This window comes from Chroicocephalus ridibundus, chromosome 15, assembly GCF_963924245.1.
Source record: "Chroicocephalus ridibundus chromosome 15, bChrRid1.1, whole genome shotgun sequence".
Lineage (NCBI taxonomy): Eukaryota > Metazoa > Chordata > Aves > Charadriiformes > Laridae > Chroicocephalus > Chroicocephalus ridibundus.
In genome coordinates, this window is record NC_086298.1 from 10,398,083 (window position 1) to 10,415,614 (window position 17,532).

A 17,532-nucleotide genomic window follows, 5' to 3' on the forward strand; every position below is an offset into this window, starting at 1 on the left:
AAAGAATATTGAGAGGATTTTACTTAGAAAGCTGCAGGACACCCTGAAATTCTGATGCCTGATACAACTACCACAACAGTTCATAAATTTTGAAGGCTTTGGGGCAGATCTTCAGGCAAATAGTATTTCTGTTAGTGCACAAGCAAAGCTTCAGCCTTTGTCTTAACACTCACTGCCATAACTTGATTTTCTGGCTATGGGGGGCTCAGCCCTGTAGAAACCAATACCAGATTCTCCACCTTCACTCAGACACACACCCATTCTCTGATAGTCACCAGCATCCAGGCCCCATGCTGGCCTAGATCTGGAAAGAGCACTGAGAGGACACGGGTCGAATGGACAAACCTGTTGCCATATGGATATGCTTCTCTCTTCTGGTAAGGGTTGTGTTCACCATCATACCAATACCTCTGATCATAACTTCTAGGATCTCTGTATCTGGGGTCATATGCTGATGAGTAACGTTCCCAGCGACTTGGATCTTTGGAAAATAAAAAGAAATGGTGTAGGTATTGGAAGCCGTTATCTATAACCTTTTTCTACTCCTTTCTTTTTAATTACAGGCTGATTTGGTCCTGAAGCATATAGCAAAAAAAAAAAATGTACTTAAAACTACATAAATACATCTACTTATTTTGACTTTAAAAAAAACAAACAAAAACCAAATCACTTTCACACCTTTCAGAGTATTATAGTTAGCTAGATACTCTTAAAGGGATAGTGTTTACTATCAGACAGACAGATCTTTTCTAACAACTTTAAAACTTGATCACAACATGATAATAATAAATATTAACAGAATCTTTGTGATCAGTCTTCAGAGCATCATGCTAGATGTCTCAGGATGTGGACAGATGTTGCTTAAAATCCCACCAGGAACTATACAAGCAATTATCTTCAGATTACCACCGCCAGTACGTCTCTGTGAGCATTCAGATAATTATGGACAAAACCAAATTCTAGTCCTGAGTCAATTTCTGTTTACACCCACCTAAAATTTACTTTAGAAGCCTGTCTGCATGTTACCCACCAAGGATACATCCCAGTGACTGACAGGCTCGCAACACATTGAAGAAAACTATTCTGTAGACTTACAAAGGTGTGCTTTCACAATGGAAAGGCAAATTGAAGGCTGGGAGTGAGGAAAAAAACCAGTTTCTTTTCTATTTACTACTTCTACTGAATAAAAAACATACAGGAAGGATGGCATGGTATTAAGAACTGAAGTAGGCCCAAAGATCAATTTTCATCAAGTATAACTTTATTCTTGCTGGTTGTGGAAAGGATATCAGTGTTATTAATATGGAAAAATATAGTAATTCTCTGATCTTGAAGTTTCTCTTCCACATAAATCTTTGTTTAAACCTGCAATTTTCTACAGAAAAACTCAAGAGTTTGTTTTGACACCTTACCTCCATAATCATATGAGTTTGGGTAATAGCCTGGATAATAATCACTCCATCCACTTTTTGTATAATAATCTTCAGTATACCCTTGCCTGAAAGAAAGCATGCAGGTATAGTTATTATTCCTCCTTTGACCTCTTCTAAAGTCAGCACGAGATATGAAGAACGATATGCCACAAGGTAGAGTTTCATATTTAAAATAATGCATTTACAGGAAATCAAGGAATTGTAAAATTAAGACTCTACAAACCAATGTATCATTAAGTTGCTGTGTGCCATAGAAAGCTGACAGCCCTTACTTTACAACAATTTAGTGATTTTTGTAAACTGCATCGGTGATAAGCTTAATTACTTATAGACGATTTATCACAAAAACTACTGCTATAATTAGCATCCTTTGAGCTGTCTCAACTGAGAAGTCAGTAACTTAACAAGTAATGAAATAATTGCTCCCTCTACTTTAATGGTGTTTTGTTATACATCTTATGGTGATGAAAAGAGGACTATGGTCTGGAGAAGAGGTCATGAAAACGGGTCAGGACATGAACTAGCACTCTCCTAGTTAGTTCTGAACAGAATGTTTCAGCCTCCAGGGCTGCCATTACGGCGTCTGTCACCAGTGTTAAATACAGCCAGAAAAGAAACAAAACCAAAGTGCACTACACCTTTCTTTGGGCACCTGGCCAAAGAACTCAATACTGTATCACCTTGTTCAACTTGGAGCTAATGCCAGCATGTTGCTGGCAAGCGCACAGAATACTAACATTGTAGGGCCAGCACTACCCTAATCTCAATGCTTTTTTTTTTTTTTTTCCTTTCTGCACTCAGGCTGTTTCTCAATATCAGTTTTTCAGTAGATGCAGCAATGTTTTGAGTGTTAGCACATCCTTACATTTAATACTTCAGTGAATAAATGAAATAGCATTGAGATGCAATTGTAACACAGCACATCACTACTCAACTAATTTGAGGCATCTTCTAGGTTATTAGCCTTCTCAACAGGCTTGGATGGACAGCAGCATGTAGGAAAGGCTTGTTTTTCATTACAGCAAATAAATAGAGAAGCCGGAATAGAAGAAAAAACTCATTTACAGACCCCGTGTTAGAATACTGATTGTCCAAATGAACAGAACAAGCAAGAGAACCTAACTAAAACCAACACATCAAAGTAAGAGTCAGTGCATATATATACAAAAGATAATTAGAATACTTTTGATGGAAAAAGAAAGATCTGGCCGTTACTTGAAGAAATCATGAACCTTTATTATATGCCATTTTTAGGACACCATCCCTCAATTTCTGAAAAAAAGCTAGAAGATGAATGCTAGATGAAAAATGTAGTGTCTACATATATGTATGTACACATATATGTATATACATGTGTTTATATCTACACATGTGTATAAAACTCACAAACACACATATGTATACATACACGCACAGGAGGTAAAGACATTTAATGCTAATGTGGAATAATGGGAACTTTCATGTTCCTCTACAACTGATCATGCAAACTCCAAAGTGGCCAAGCAAGTCAAGCGATGCTCCTCCCTGGAACGTGCGGGAAGTTTGCTAACACAGCACCTACCTCTGCAGAGGAGGAGATTTGATCTTATCAGATCAGGTTTATCCACCCAACCAGTCTTCTCAGTCTCCTTCACAAAAATATTCCCCTCCCCAAACAGAGTTTACAAAGCTGCATCATCAACACTGGTACATTGAGGGAATTTCAGACATGCTATCGCACTGACTTTGCTACTCTCATGCTCTGCTGCCCTGCAGTACCGTACCTCAGCCTACATCCAACTGCACTGCCACAGCTACTCGTAACAGGTTTTGATCTGCCCAATGCCACCTATAGGAATTTCAACCTCTTATGAAAATAGTACCTAAGAAGAGTACACACCAAGAAGTGCTACTAGAGGTTGTTATCTCATCACAAGATCTCACAGTGCACTTAGATTCATTTAAGATGATGATAAAAGTTATCACATGCACCTACAGCCATTGCTTTGTACTCCTCCAGGCCAATATACACCTCCTATAATCTTCTAGAGGTGGTAAGCAAAATGTTATGTTTTTAATTTGAAGACTGCTCCACGAGCGAACTACCAACAAAACCAGACAAATACTGCAAAGGCTTTCATCATTTCCAGACAGATAACTTGTTATTCTCTCTCAGAAACCTGCAAACCCACCCAGCAGATAATGCAACAGTAACCTTTTGTCATTAATTTGAAGTTCAAACAAATCACTTATGCAATAACCATCAAAAAGCAGTCATCCCTGGAAGGTAATTTGCTGCTTCTTGCTTGAGAGATAATAGAGATTTCATTTCTGCTTTTTATTTAATATTTGCAAGTAGCACCTGAACACATTGTTTCCCCTCTCTCAAATTTTTTTATTTCATATAATCAGAAAGACCAAGGCTTTCAAGTTTTCCTAATCATGTGCTACCTGCATCAAAACCTGTCGTGAAGTCAGCAGGTGAAATGTGCCCACATAGCACCACAGATCACAGTTTTGGAGTTTTGCGAGAAAGCTTATCCACACAGCTGAAGTAATCATCAGACAGATGATTACTGACACAGAACAAGGACGTGCTCACTTGATTCACCATCTCTGCCTTCTGAACATCTGAAACATCGTCTATCAATAGGCCACACGTATTGCTACGCTTGCAAGCCAAATCCCCGACCAATGTGCAAAAGCGCCATTAATTAAGAGAACTAGGGGCCACTGCTTCAGTGCTAGACAGAAACGAAACTACTATTGATTAACAAACCCACGGCCTGCTCTTTCACAGCACACGTCAAAAAGAGCTAACCTCAGCACCGACTCCATCGCAGTGACATCCTGCCTGGCAGAAATGCCAACAACCACCCAGAGAACTGAATGAAAGGAGTAATAAAGCTTTGTTAACAGAAAAGACTGCGGAATCGTATCCTTTTCAGACATTACATTTGATACCATCTGTTCCTATGGCAGCACACAATGAGTTTTTGAACTTCCTCACTGCAGCTTATGCTATAAAACTTCAACAGGCATCATTACACTCATTGTTTCGGGATGTACCAGATCTTTACTCAATTTAGGAATTGCATACCTAGAAGAAGGCCTGTCAGAGCAGTGACTAGCTCTGGAACTAGGACGTTCAGGCTCAGAATACCGATAGCTCCCAGGCTCCATATAAGCAGTGCCGGTGCTATCATAGTGTCTGTACCGTGGGTCATACTGTCCGTAGCTATCCTCCTAGAAAAGAGATTGACATGTAAGGTAAGAGGCTTCCCACCTCTAAGAATAAACCTTTAAAACCAAACAAATCACCATACGCACAACTGTGATACCTGGAGAGATACAGATCAATAGACTACGGTACAGCTTTCAATATCTGTTATGGCAAGTTATATTCAAGTCCATTAATATCCTAAACTTAAGAAAAAAGATTACATCTGGACTAAGGGCAGTTCAACCACTATTCTGGCCACTCTGCTGAACTGTCAATAATTCAGGCAGCAGATGGGAACCAAATTTGAAGACCTGGACAGCTAAAACAGTTGTAACTGCCAACTTTTTCCAAAGAAGCAAATAAATTCCTATCAGCTGATACCTCTGCCAACTGGAACTGGTATCAGCAGCTACTTTAAGCTTTAATAATCTTTGTAAGTTTTGTTACTCCTATCTGGATTTTCCCTACAATTAAATACTTAACATGAATGCTATAATGAACGTTGATCATGACAACTGTTTAAACTCCTAATTCAAAGATGAAAATTACTAACACATTCTGAGGGTAGAGGAAGGGGAAAATAAAAACTTACCATGTAATAAAGATGCGCTGCTGTTCTGGGGTCTGCAGGAGGATAAGGTGGCGGATATGGAGGCTGGTAAGCATCATAAGGATGTCGATAGTAGTAGTAAGGGTTCTGGGGTGGACCAAAGGCATCCTGAGGAGTCTGAGGCAAGGACGGACGCTGCAGGTCTTGTTGCACATTTGGCGTGACTGACTGACTGGTGGCAGTAGAAGGGGCTGTGGAAGTTGAAGCACCCGATGGCTGTCCAGACACTGGTTGCTTATCAGGACTCGTCTGATCATACCTTGCTGTCAACTGCACTGAACTTGCCTCTTGGGGACCCACAGGTGGAGGATGGTTACTCAGCACCTGCTTCTCATGCTGCTGTGATGCCTGCATGGCTTTAGTCCCTGTGGCAATCTGGTAGTTTGAAGGAACTGAGGACTGCCCAGATGATGTTGGTTGCTGCATTTGAGCTGCTTGCATTTGTGGTTGAGGTGGCAATGCTCCCTGTACAGCCCTGTCTGAGACAGCCTGATGCTGTACATCTTTTGTCACCTGTTGATAGAAATGTTGTTCGTCATGCACCTCAGGACCCACCTGACCAGCACTACCAGCTGACTGTTGAGGATATACTGGACCACCAGAAAGTGACTGATTATGCACCTGTACAGAATTACTTGCGCTGCTTTTCTCCAACATCCGTGATACTGTAAAGTCAAGCACTCCAGCAGCTTCTTCTTTGCTATTTGAATGATTTGTAGAATTATTAGCCTGTACTACAGAATTAACAGGGGGTACCAGTGCACTTGCACTTCCACTGGGGAGATTCATCCCAGGAGAAACGGATGAGTTAGACCCTGGCTTGCTAGCAAATTCAGGCACAAAACTTTCCATATTAACATTCTTTTGCCCTTCTGGGGCCAAATTAAGCGGAGTTTTCATAAGCAAGTTTGCAGGCTGATTAGAAGCAGTATCAGAGGAATTAACAGGGCTTTGTAATGAATTATGTTTTAACAGATTAGTATTTGGAAGTGCATTAACTAACAGAGATCCAACTTGCATCACAGGTAATGGCATGTTTTCCCCAGAAATGATCCCACCAGCATGTGAAGTATGGGGACCCATTGCAGGCTTGTCCCCAACCCCAGAGTCCTTCATTGGCTGATTGTTTTCATTGCTGCTTAGCTGATTAGACAGAGAAATAGAAAAATTAATTGGCTGAGCCAAGTTATAGCTTTGATTAGGCTGAGCAATCAGGATAGGCTGATTTTGCAAAGACTCTGTAGGTGGAGAAGACAACAAACTTGCATAACCAGAACTTGCCTGAGACTGAAGTGCCTCCTCTTCTCCCATTTTGGGAGGATTCTCAAGATTTTCAGAAGATATATTTCCATCTTGGGAAAGATGCACAGCAATAGTCCCTGGTTTACTTGGCTGCTGATTAGACAGGCCTTCTTCTGGTGGCTGAATGACTTCTACAGTTTGTTTGGCAGGTACATACACTGCAGGAGCAGCAGGAGCCAGAAGAACATTTCCCCCAAAATTAGGTAACTCATTATGAGCCCACAGAGTTGTTGCTGGGCTATCACACTTCTTAACTGCTCCCTGAGCTCTTGTTGAGGACCTTCTCTCAGATACTGATTGTATGTTTTCCATAAGAGGTCCAGAGTGCAACATATTTCCAGCTTCACCAGTTACTGCAAGAGGCAGTGGGTGTACCTGAGGCATGAAAATAGTTTCCAGATTATCTGGCGGCTGTTCAAGATTGCCTGGAGAAGCAGCCGGTACAGTTGTATTCTTGATATTCTTTTGGTTTGAGTGGTTCTCTCTTAATTCAACCACCATCTTTGCTTGGTCAATCTCTGCAGGTTTTATACCAACTCCATGGGACCTCACAGGTTCAAAAGAACTATTTGCACTTGTCTGAAATACTCCTGTGGGCTTAGGAGGACTTGGAGTTGGAGGTTGGGACAGATTACCATGGTAGTTCTTGCCCAGGTTTAGCTCACTTGAATCGCCCCCCAAAGGAGAGGAGTCAATCTGTTTAAAGAAGCTAGCAGAAGATTCTTCTTCAGGCTTCCCACTTTCTTGCTGAATAAACGTACCAACTTGCTCTTGAGGTCTTGCTGAGCTAGAAGCGCTCCTATGGCTAATGTTGCTATAGTTTGAAGACACACTATCTGGTCGGACGGGATGAGGTAATGAATCAGGTGCCTCCAAATTTGGTCCTCCTTCGGCATGGCTCACAAGAGCATTCTTTGGAAGCATCTGACCTGGAAAGGATCCATATCTGTACAAATCAGGACCAGCAGCAGGGGATGAAGCGTTGATGTTCTGTGGTTCACTCGGCAGAACTTCTTGATTTTGAATGCACTCCAGGTTCTCAACATTTTCATACTGTGACCCACCATTCCCAGACGTGTCACCTATATGTGCCTTGTCATCACTAACAAACATAGAGTGCTTAGCAGCCTGTGGCTCCTGCTGACTTACAATTTTAGGAAAGTACTGGACGTCCATTCCTTTTTGTACCATCTCATTGGCTGAACCTGTACCAAACTGTGCCTGAGAGAGAACATTAGCTGCAACTCGCTGAGGATGCACTGGCTGGTGATACGAGGATGCTGAATTTGGCTGATAAGCATCAAACTCTGTTTTCTCAACTATGTAATTTTTTTCAGATGACAGTATTTCTTCATTTTCTGTCTCATCCCCTTTGAAAAACATGGAGAGAGTTCCTGAATCTCTATCTGTGGGAATAGGTCTATTTGATGTTTCAGACATCTCTGGAGACTGTTTTTTGGGGTTATTTTCCTGAGCTGTGGGAACGACGAAACTGGAGTCTTGCAATGGTGGCTGTGAGTAAAACTGTTCCTGGTATGGCTGATTTAACCAAGTATTAGGCATTTCTGTATTCTGCCTAAACACATTTCCAGGCTGGATGCTGTTCACATGATGACTGCTATTTGCAGAGCCATTTTTCCCATTCTTTTCACAACCAACAGCTAAAGGCGCTTGCATGATATTTTGTGGAATACCTTGGTGTACAGGACCCTGCTGTAAATTTGCCTGTGGAGGAGGATGAGAAGAACTAACAGAAGACTGAGAAATGTTATGAACGTCAAGCTGAGAAGATGGCTCAGGATAGGGCACAAAATTTCGAACTGGAGACTGCAGGTTACCTTGAACAGGCCTCCACTGAGACACAGGCTGCTGAGGAGGTGGAGGGAAGAGTGTTGTTGCAGTGGGTCCTGAAGAAACATCATTTGGATCTCTACTAACATCTTGTCTACCTCCAGGTTTGTTTGATGCAGACACCATTCCAGGATGCGCACTGAAAGAATTTTCAACTGCTGCTCCTGTATTATAATGCAATGGTACTGCAGGCCCACGGAGTCCAAGGTCTGCATTCGGATTCACTTCTGCAGTACTATTTATAACATAACCTGGAGACAGTGAAGGAACTGGAACATTAGAAAATGTACTGGTATTTATTCCTGGCTGAGATACAGGAGCTGATAAAGACGTATGCAGTCCATGAGGACTGTCCCCTGCACGTGACGGTGAAGTATGCATAACAGCTGGCTGTGGAAACACCGCTGGGGAAGAGCTTTGCATAACCAATGCATTGCCCTTGGATGGATTATCTAAAGGGGAACCCTGTGGAGTTTGTCTGCCAAATGCAAAAGGGTCTGTCACAGGCTGCACCGGGGCAGCTGTTGCATTTGCTCGCTTACTGAGCGAGCTGTTTCTCCAGTATGCATTCCGAGCAATGCCTGCAGGAGGTGGAGCTGCTGCTCCTGCTGGAACAGTCTGTGGAGGCTGCTGCATGATGGCCTTCTAGCAGGGTCAGATGCCAGATGAAAAACTAGTAGTGGATGCTGTAGACGGATTCCTTCTTCCACCCTGATAAGGCAAAAAAGACAGCAAGTCAATTTCCTTTCTCATGATACATGCAGTACCTAAGCAATTTTTATTTTACAAACAAAATTACTCAAAGAACTTGAAGTGGAAAATGTCTGTTCTCCAGAATGCATAAGAAATTTGCATATAACATTGTATTTCTAAATCCAAGTCCAGTATTAATGAAGCTTAATGCTGTGTGGTAACAATGCACATTATTTAACTGTATTAACAAATAGTTTCAAGTAAGAGTAACTGAACACAGTTCAGTCCTGTACAAATGTTAAAATCTCAGACTGTTAAAGCACCCATGGCTGCACACTGTTACATCTAGCTCAGCACACTGCTACATTTCCCAACATTTGTTTTAAGCAGAAGTATGCATCATAGACAAGACACAGCAGCAGCCAGCCTATACAGAACCTGCAAGCACTATGGCAAGCTCAACTCAATTGTAAAGAGTCAAGAAATTATTATCTAACTCTAATTCAGTTAGAGATGATCTTCAGCTCCGTTGCACTGTTGCTCAATGTGAATGGAGCCTTTTACAGGTAAGATGAGAAGCGAGCATCTCAAGAAAGAACTCATCAGATGTTATTCCCCTCAACAGAATGCAGTCCATTTTTGTTTTAATAAAGAAAACACTGTGTAGGACAGTAGTGTTATTTAGAGAAAGGCAACTAGGTTTTCATCACAAATATTCTCTCTTCTAGATGAATGCTGCATAATAGTAAAACTGCATGTAAGAATATAAATGACAAACCAACTCCATCCACCTATTAATCAATGTTCTCACTTTAACACTAGTGGGACTCTGGCACACTATCAGACAGAAATACAGACAAGCTGTATTTCAGGGGGGAAACAGTAATCACAGAAGTATTCCAACATTGCCAGCAAGAATTCCAAACAATTCCAGTTAGGAATTTGGTATAGAGGAAGTTCAGTAAATTAATCTGGGGAGGAGGGAAGCTGACAAAACTAGACTTCTTCTTCAGTACTTGTCCAGCTCAGCTCAGTGAAGCTTTAGCAACACGTTGATAGTCTTGTTTTCTAACAGTACACAACAAATACGGTTTAAATCACGTAAAGTGAAGTACCCACGGCAATTGTTTCATACCAGATGCGCTTCTGTTTATAGAAGACAGACAAAAGCTGTGCAATTTTTAGTTGCTTGGGTTTTTGTTTTGTTTTTTAAGACTCAGCATCTTCTCAGTAAGAGTAATAAAAAGGGAAGCCAGAAAAGTCAGATGTTTGTAATAAAGCCAAAATTTTGATAACTATAGGGAAGTTCAAATGCATAACGCTTCTGGTTAACAAAAATACATATTGAGTGAACGCTGTGTAACTACATGCATTTCATAAAGATTTATAAATAAAAAAATCCAAAAAAAGCATACTGACTGATACCACAGCATGATCTATACAGACTTTATCGGACATCAGTACAATTTACCCTACGGAAAAGTCTCTTCTACTCATCCCTGCAGAATCCAACAGTCCTATGTATAATCTAGGTCCCTCTTTCACAGGGCCTAAAGTACCAGGCAAGAGAGACAATTTCACAATTTTTTCCCCCATGCCCATATATTTCCTAGCCATATCTTAAGTTAAGATTTTGTAAATTTGCAAAAATTTGTGTTTTGTTAAAACAGGAAAGACGACCAGAAATTAAATTCAACAGAAAAGCATTACATAGAACGCTTCATTAGTTTCATGCATTACTTGAATTTGTCTTCAACATTCTTTTTAAAAACACAGCTGCCTGTTGAATTCCTATCAAGGAATACTTAAAAAAAAGCTTTTAGTGCTTGGCAATCTTTTCTCCTAATATGATACCAACGTGAAGGTTTTCCAGCTGGCCAGGCTTACTGCCAGCCATGTTACCAGGAAACCCTGCCTTAACACTCACCTCAGTTTCTACATGCTTAAGAAACCCCATGCTGTTCTGGGCATCCCCATTTATTTTTCATCATGTTCTTTACTGGATTAACCTAAATGCAAAAACTCCTCTCTTCTCTCCAAATAAACTAGTGTTTTTATGCAATATACTGTGAAACAGAGAGGAAGAAAGCTAATTAAATCATCTGCCAAGACAGTGACCTCCTGGAAAGCACTAACTTAAGTGAACAAAACATTGATATCTATCTCAGAGTTCTATTCTTAATAGAAAAGTTGTTTCTGAGCACAAAAGCCAACTTTTGCTTTTACAACTTAAATACCCACTTCCAAACTTCTAATGTGGACTTCACTCTTTCAAGTCTCTTATCAGATGTACACAAAGAAAAAAATCCTATTACTTTACTACATTTTTGTCACAACCAGTACTAGTAATTACCTAATTAAAATAAGTGTAGAGTTCTACCTTAAAGTGCTGGCTTGCCATTCCTATAAAAAGATCTCTAATGCTGTATTACAGAAGTTCAATACGAGGGTATCAGATTCCTTACAGAAGGAAAGTTAATATTAACAGACCGCACACAGTAGTAAAACGCATGCAAGATTTGAAGAATTAAGTCCAAATAAAATGAATGTGCCCATGTCAGGTAATTTAAACAGAAGATATCAACTTGGTGATACTGAACTTCCCTGCCCCCAATCCAGTATTAACAGAAACACTGATTTTAAGAAATTTATACATGAGAAATAACTATGTAAGTTGAGAGCAATCCATCTCTGCTTTATCTAGTTTGGAAATTCTTAACTTTCAGCAGGTTTATTAGTAGATAATGCAGAGCAGCCTGCTAAACATTAGTCACCAGAAATAACAATTGCAGAAGGTGTTCCCAGACATGCCAAGAAAATGTTACTGAAGGGGGGGGGAAAGATTAAAACTACCCTCTAGACAAGACCAGCAATAAATTTCACCTGACGAGCTCTATAAGCATGACTAGTTTTAAACTCCTCTCTGAAAATTTATCTGCATGAAGGAATAATTTATTTGGGGGGAATTAATTTAATCCTATCTCCAAGGGAATAAGCTAAGTAAATTACTCTTAAACAAGAATAAGTATGCCCACGTTACAGAATACTAATATTAATACTCATGTGCATCTACATATATATACACACACATTTGCACACACCTGTGCATGTACCAAAAAATAAATAACATGTTCACATACATAGATTCCTAACAACGAGAACAAAGTGAATAAAAAAACCCCACTGCAATCGCAAAGACAGGAACAGCTGGAAAATAAGGTTTGCAACTTTGAAAACCAGTATCTGGGACACAAGTTTTTCAGATTTTTTTTTTCTATGTAGACAGCTGCACATCCGCACACACGTGGATGACAATCAGACTGAACACATTCCACATCTTTAGTACTGCCGATAGCTTCCTACTGGCTCTCTCATAAATAGCAACTATAGTTACAAATGTTATTCAGCAAAAAGAGCTCTTTACAAATCAAAAGCACAGAGTTTAATATGACTTATAGACAGCGGCAGCATAAAACATTCCTACTTGTTTTGCTAAAGAGACTGACCACCAGGCCATTGCACCAGCAGGTCCTGAACACTTTCACCGTACTCCTGAGTCAGCACCAGTTGCTGCTCCAATAAAGCACAGACCTATGACACCTGACAACTCGAAAAAACCAACCCTGACTGGCGAGAAGTATTGTGTCTCGTCAAAGGAAATACACGATACCGAAACGCCAGGCGATACTTTTGACCACAGGATCTCTTTTTGTCTCCCCCCCCCCCGCCCTCCCCACCGCACGAAATCTTACCGACAACACCCGCAGCGTGCGCGCCCAGCCCCCCGCCGCACCGCAGCCGACCCAGAACAGCCTAAGCCCCACCGGAGAAGCCGTCCCGGCAGCACCGCCCCACCGGCCGCGGAGCCCTTCCACCACTCAGCCCAACCGGTGGCAGGGGTCACCTCCCAGGCCGGCCAGCGACCCGCCGCCTCCCTGCCCCGCGGCCCACCCGCGCTGAGGCACGGCGGCGCCGGGGCAGCGCCAGCCCCGGGGCCCACAGCCCAGGCCCCGGCACTCCACCCGCGATCCCCCAGCCTTCTGACTGTCCCCGGCCCAGAGTCCCGCTTCCCTCAGCCACCCCTCACGGTACCTGGCAGCCCCTCCCGGGCAGACGGAGGTCCCTCAGCAGCGGGCACCGCCTCCCCTCACGGCCGCAGCACCGGCCACCGCCATCTTGGAACATCCGGCTGGGAGTTCCGCCGCCGCCGCCGACGTGTCACGCCGCGCCGCGCGATGACGCCACGGCCGCGCGCGCTTGTTTGTGTTTCTCTCCCGCCGGGTCCCCCCGCCCTTCCGCCTTCCTTTAAAGGGAAAAGGGGGAAGGCAGAAGTGTCGGAGGGTAAAAAAAACCCAACCACTAAGGGCGGAAGCGGCCTCGACAGTGCTGGGCTGGCAGCGCCACAGTGTGGCGCAGGCGCAGTACGGCTGCGGCCTCAGGCGTCGCTGGTTCGAGTCCCGGCTTGGGCGGCTGCGGCTTCGGGGGCTCCGCCGGTTCGAGTCCCGGCTGAGGCAGTTCCAGGCGCGGCCGGTCTTGACGACCCGCCGGCTGCCCCCTCGGGTGCGGGCCTGCCGAGGGGACCCTTCTCCCTGGGGGGCACCTACGGTTTTAAGGCCCTGTCCGCCACGGGCCTCGCTCCGACCGGCCGGGGTTTGGTGGAGCGCGGCCTCGGGGGGTACCCGTTCCCCTCGGGCAGCCGCCGTGCTTGTTCCGGCAGTTCCGAGCCCCCGGGTTTGGCGGAGCGGGTGCAGTGGCGAAAGCGGCCGCCAGGGCGGGACAGAGGGCCGCGGGCCCCCGGCCGGCCTCGCCTTGGGCCTGTTTCTGTCATGGCGGGAGCTGAGGGCAGAGGGGCCGGGCGCCCCTCGATCGGACCCCGCCGCGGGGTTCCCGTCCCGCCGGTCCGTGAGGGCTTAGTTTGTGAAAGGATTTGAATCATGTGAAGGGATATTAATTGTGTGAAGGGATGTTAATCACGCGAACGTGTGGAACGCTGACATACAAGCGTCCAAAAGCTGCAGCCTGGGTTCAGCCCTCCGCACACAGCTGTCCCTGGGATGCATTAACTCCAAGGCTTATAAAATCACTTCTCCAGAGAAGCATATGTTCCTGTGGTTGTTTGTTTTGGGTGGTTTTTTTTTTAGACAAGATCACAGCATATCAAACAGTTATGTGCAAGTCTCAAGGTTTTCCCCCACTGCTCTGTGTTCCGGCTCTGCTTTGAGGGTCTCTTTCACACAAACATGAAGCTTTTAAGCAGAATTGATGCCCAAATGCGAGGAGGAGGTGTCTCGCTTACCGGGGTTTGCACCCAGGCGGTGGCCATGCCGATGTTGTCACGCTCTGCACCCAACAACAAGCCTTGGACGGGAAAATACAAACGACCTAAACAAACATCTTAATCAAGGGTCATTATCAGCGCGGTCTGCACACTTGGTCATTAATGTCCTCAAAGCCCAGCCCGAGCACGGGAAGCAGCACATTGATGCTGGTGTGGGAACCAGAGGCAGCGCTGTGATTTTTAAAGTGCTTTTCATCTCCCTCTTGTGTAGGAACGTTCTTATAAACCAGCTTGTCAAATACAATTTCCCTGCACAGGCGTGAATTGTAGATAAAGCCCTGGTCCTCCTTTGATATTTCCCCCAACAGGTGTAATCTGTGGAAACGTGATTTTAATTAGCCTGATTGATTGGCTTTTAAAAAATACATATGTATTCTGTAAATACTATCAACAGCTTATAGCTTTGTATTTACATTATGTATCTAACACTTTTCATATACACTTATACATAGACAATGCGAACACTAATGATGGGATCTCACCTTTGCTGATCTTCTGATAAGCATGTGATCCTAAAGAATTACCATGTTAAGACAATCGATCCCTTTTTACCCTGAAGTTTTCTAACTGATTTGCTGAACTCAACAAATGCAGCCAGTTCTGGATTTGGGAGTGACCCATTACAAATAAAAGGCTTGCTGCGGGATGACGGCAGCGTGTGTCCTTCTCTCCTGCTTCATCATTTTAGGTGGGTTACAACACAAATGATAATAACCTTTTCCCACTAAGTTCTGATAAATTACTCAGCCTTCAGGTTGCAGGCAGCCATAAACACAGCCCTGCCCCAGGAACACACTATTAAAAAGATAATTCTCTGGGTTTGGAAACAGGCTAAAGGAGAGTTTCGCTTATGAGTATCTGTATCCTGTATCAGGTTAGCCGACTCGGACAGGCTGAGCTTTATTTATTTACTCATTTAGTTGTCGTGATTATTCAGACTACCCCAGCCACGTTAACCCTTGTGTAATTTGGGAGAGGCTTCACCTGAGATGAATTTGGCTCCTTTTGTACATTCTTAAGGGGGTGATTCCAGCTGCAGTAACAGTTCGGCAATCAGGGTTCAAGCAGCTGGTAGCAACTTTCTGAGCAAACAGGGATAGCCTGGAGGTAAAAGCAATACAGAGTAGCAATTTCTAAATGTCCCATCTAATTGAGCAGGAATAATGAAAACAAAGAATAAAAAAACCAAGCCCTCCAGCATGTAAACAAATAGTTCAGATGCACCGATTCTTCATAGCATCAACATACTTGCCATCGGAATAACTCGGTGCTAATCTTGTTTCACGCAAACATTTCTGAACCCTTCCCTTGGCATGGGATGCAATTTTAGTGCTTCTCAGCCTTTTTCACCTGGAATGCTAAACCAGCTGTGACCCATTCATCCCTCAGCATCTTCTGTTGACATGAGAGCTTGAAATTCAGCTCCCAGCATCCTCACCAACATGAGGTAAAGATGGGCTTGTGGTTGCAAACCGTGGGTTGCTTGGAGGGGGCTGGGGGAAGTCAAATCCTTCTGGATAGAGAGCTGGTGGGAAAGCCGTATATGTGGAGAGAGGGTTTGAAACGGGCCGTATTTCTCATTTCACTTTGCCTTGATCCCACCTGGGGATCCGTGACCCCACAATCACCTCATGTACCTGCTCAGGAAAGCAGGAACGAGGAACCTTTATGAGTTTTTGGGTCACCAGATGCCTTCATAAATGCAAGGGTCATTGGGGGCTAAACACTTAAAAACTGTGCATCCTTACTCCTCTACTGCTTAGAAAACCTTTTACTGACGTTTAGTTTGAATTACCTTGGGGCAAATTTATTAGTATCTATTCATGTGCCAGTGCAGACCTTCTCTGTTTTGCCTCTTTCCCTGGTATTTAGCCCCCTCTGTCCCATCCTCATGGAAAATTACATGCTTTGCAGCCCTACTCATCTTAGATGTGTTGGGTTGCCTCTTGCAACGTCACATTGTTTTGCACATTCTCAACCCCCCCCTTTTTTAACCCATTCCAGGCTAAATTCATGCTTTGATGAGGACCGGAGTGTTGCACGCGGACAGGAGAGCGCCTTACTAATGCCTCATGTCGACATGAGCATCTCCCGGTCTCACCAGCAGCCTGGAGGCCGTGCTGGCAGCCAGCCGTGGGCATGAGCGCTGGGATGTGTACGTGTGGGAGAAGCCTGGAAGGATGGACTGCGTGGGAACGTGGCTGGATGTTCCCAGACGTGATTCATGGCCAGCACATGTGCGAATCGCAGGGAAGGCAGACACACTTCATCTCGCGTACCCCAGATGGGATGCAGCAAGACACAACTTGGGGGAAGAGCACGTCTCAGGAAGCCCAGCTCCAGGGAGTCCCTTGGAGCAACGAGATCCTCACTGGTGAACCACATTTTGCAGGGGGAAGAGGGATTTGTCCTCAGTTAAAACACCCTTTTCCACAGAGCCTACAGGGAGTGCATGCCGGCACATCGCCTCCCTGACCTCTGACGGTGCTGAGTTTCACTGCTGTTGGGTGGCACATAAAATGCCACTGCTACAGCACCAGCTTCTGACCGGTCGTAGAGCAAATGTCTGGTGGCCCCGAATCCGTCTGGGGCTGGATACCAGGTACAGGTACACACATGCCCACTCCCTTCCCCAGCTGTGGAGTGGAAAATACCAGCATTCCAGGAGTTATCAGGCTTATCTGATTTGGGAGGAGGTCCATGGCTTGGCTATTTATGTCTAGTTATTTGGGGACTTTGCAGCTGCATTTGGACTACAGAGTCCCCGTGGGGAAGAGAAATAAATAAATTAAATTAAATTACCTTAAAAAGCTTGAGTGCAGCAAGAACAGCAAACGTTTCTGTGCTGTGTTTGTGCCCGGAGTTGCATTAGTGAAACTCCCTCGGGTGCTGCTGCCCCTCGGCGGTGTCATCGGATGGCTTCCCAGTTCCTATCTCTGCAAGCCGCTGCATCTGAGTGCCCAGCCACATGCTCAGCACTGTGTGCGAAGTAGGAAACACTACACACAACTCAACACCACTTGCAGAGGGCTCTCTTTCCATAGGCACTATGTAATTAAAAGCACGTGGCTGTTTTTTACCCTTGGCTGTCTCATCAGCGAGA

The 17,532-nt window shown here is 44.1% G+C and overlaps 1 protein-coding gene across 5 annotated transcripts in view; it reads right to left on the bottom strand.

Moving 5' to 3' along the window:
* SEC16A (SEC16 homolog A, endoplasmic reticulum export factor) overlaps positions 1-13,446 on the bottom strand; it is a 30,698-nt gene extending 17,252 nt beyond the window's left edge. For 3 of the 5 annotated variants that reach the window (XM_063352866.1, XM_063352867.1, XM_063352865.1), the window contains exons 1-5: positions 13,184-13,445; positions 5,228-9,109; positions 4,513-4,658; positions 1,413-1,498; positions 346-481 (exon numbers count right to left, since the gene is read on the bottom strand). In XM_063352866.1, coding sequence (XP_063208936.1) covers positions 346-481; positions 1,413-1,498; positions 4,513-4,658; positions 5,228-9,034 — 4,175 coding nt within the window. In that variant the 5' untranslated portion in view covers positions 9,035-9,109; positions 13,184-13,445. Of the gene's footprint in view, positions 1-345; positions 482-1,412; positions 1,499-4,512; positions 4,659-5,227; positions 9,110-13,183 lie in introns of all 5 variants that reach the window. The other 2 variants (XM_063352869.1, XM_063352868.1) reach the window with 2 other exon arrangements.
* Between the last annotated feature and the right edge of the window lie 4,086 nt (positions 13,447-17,532).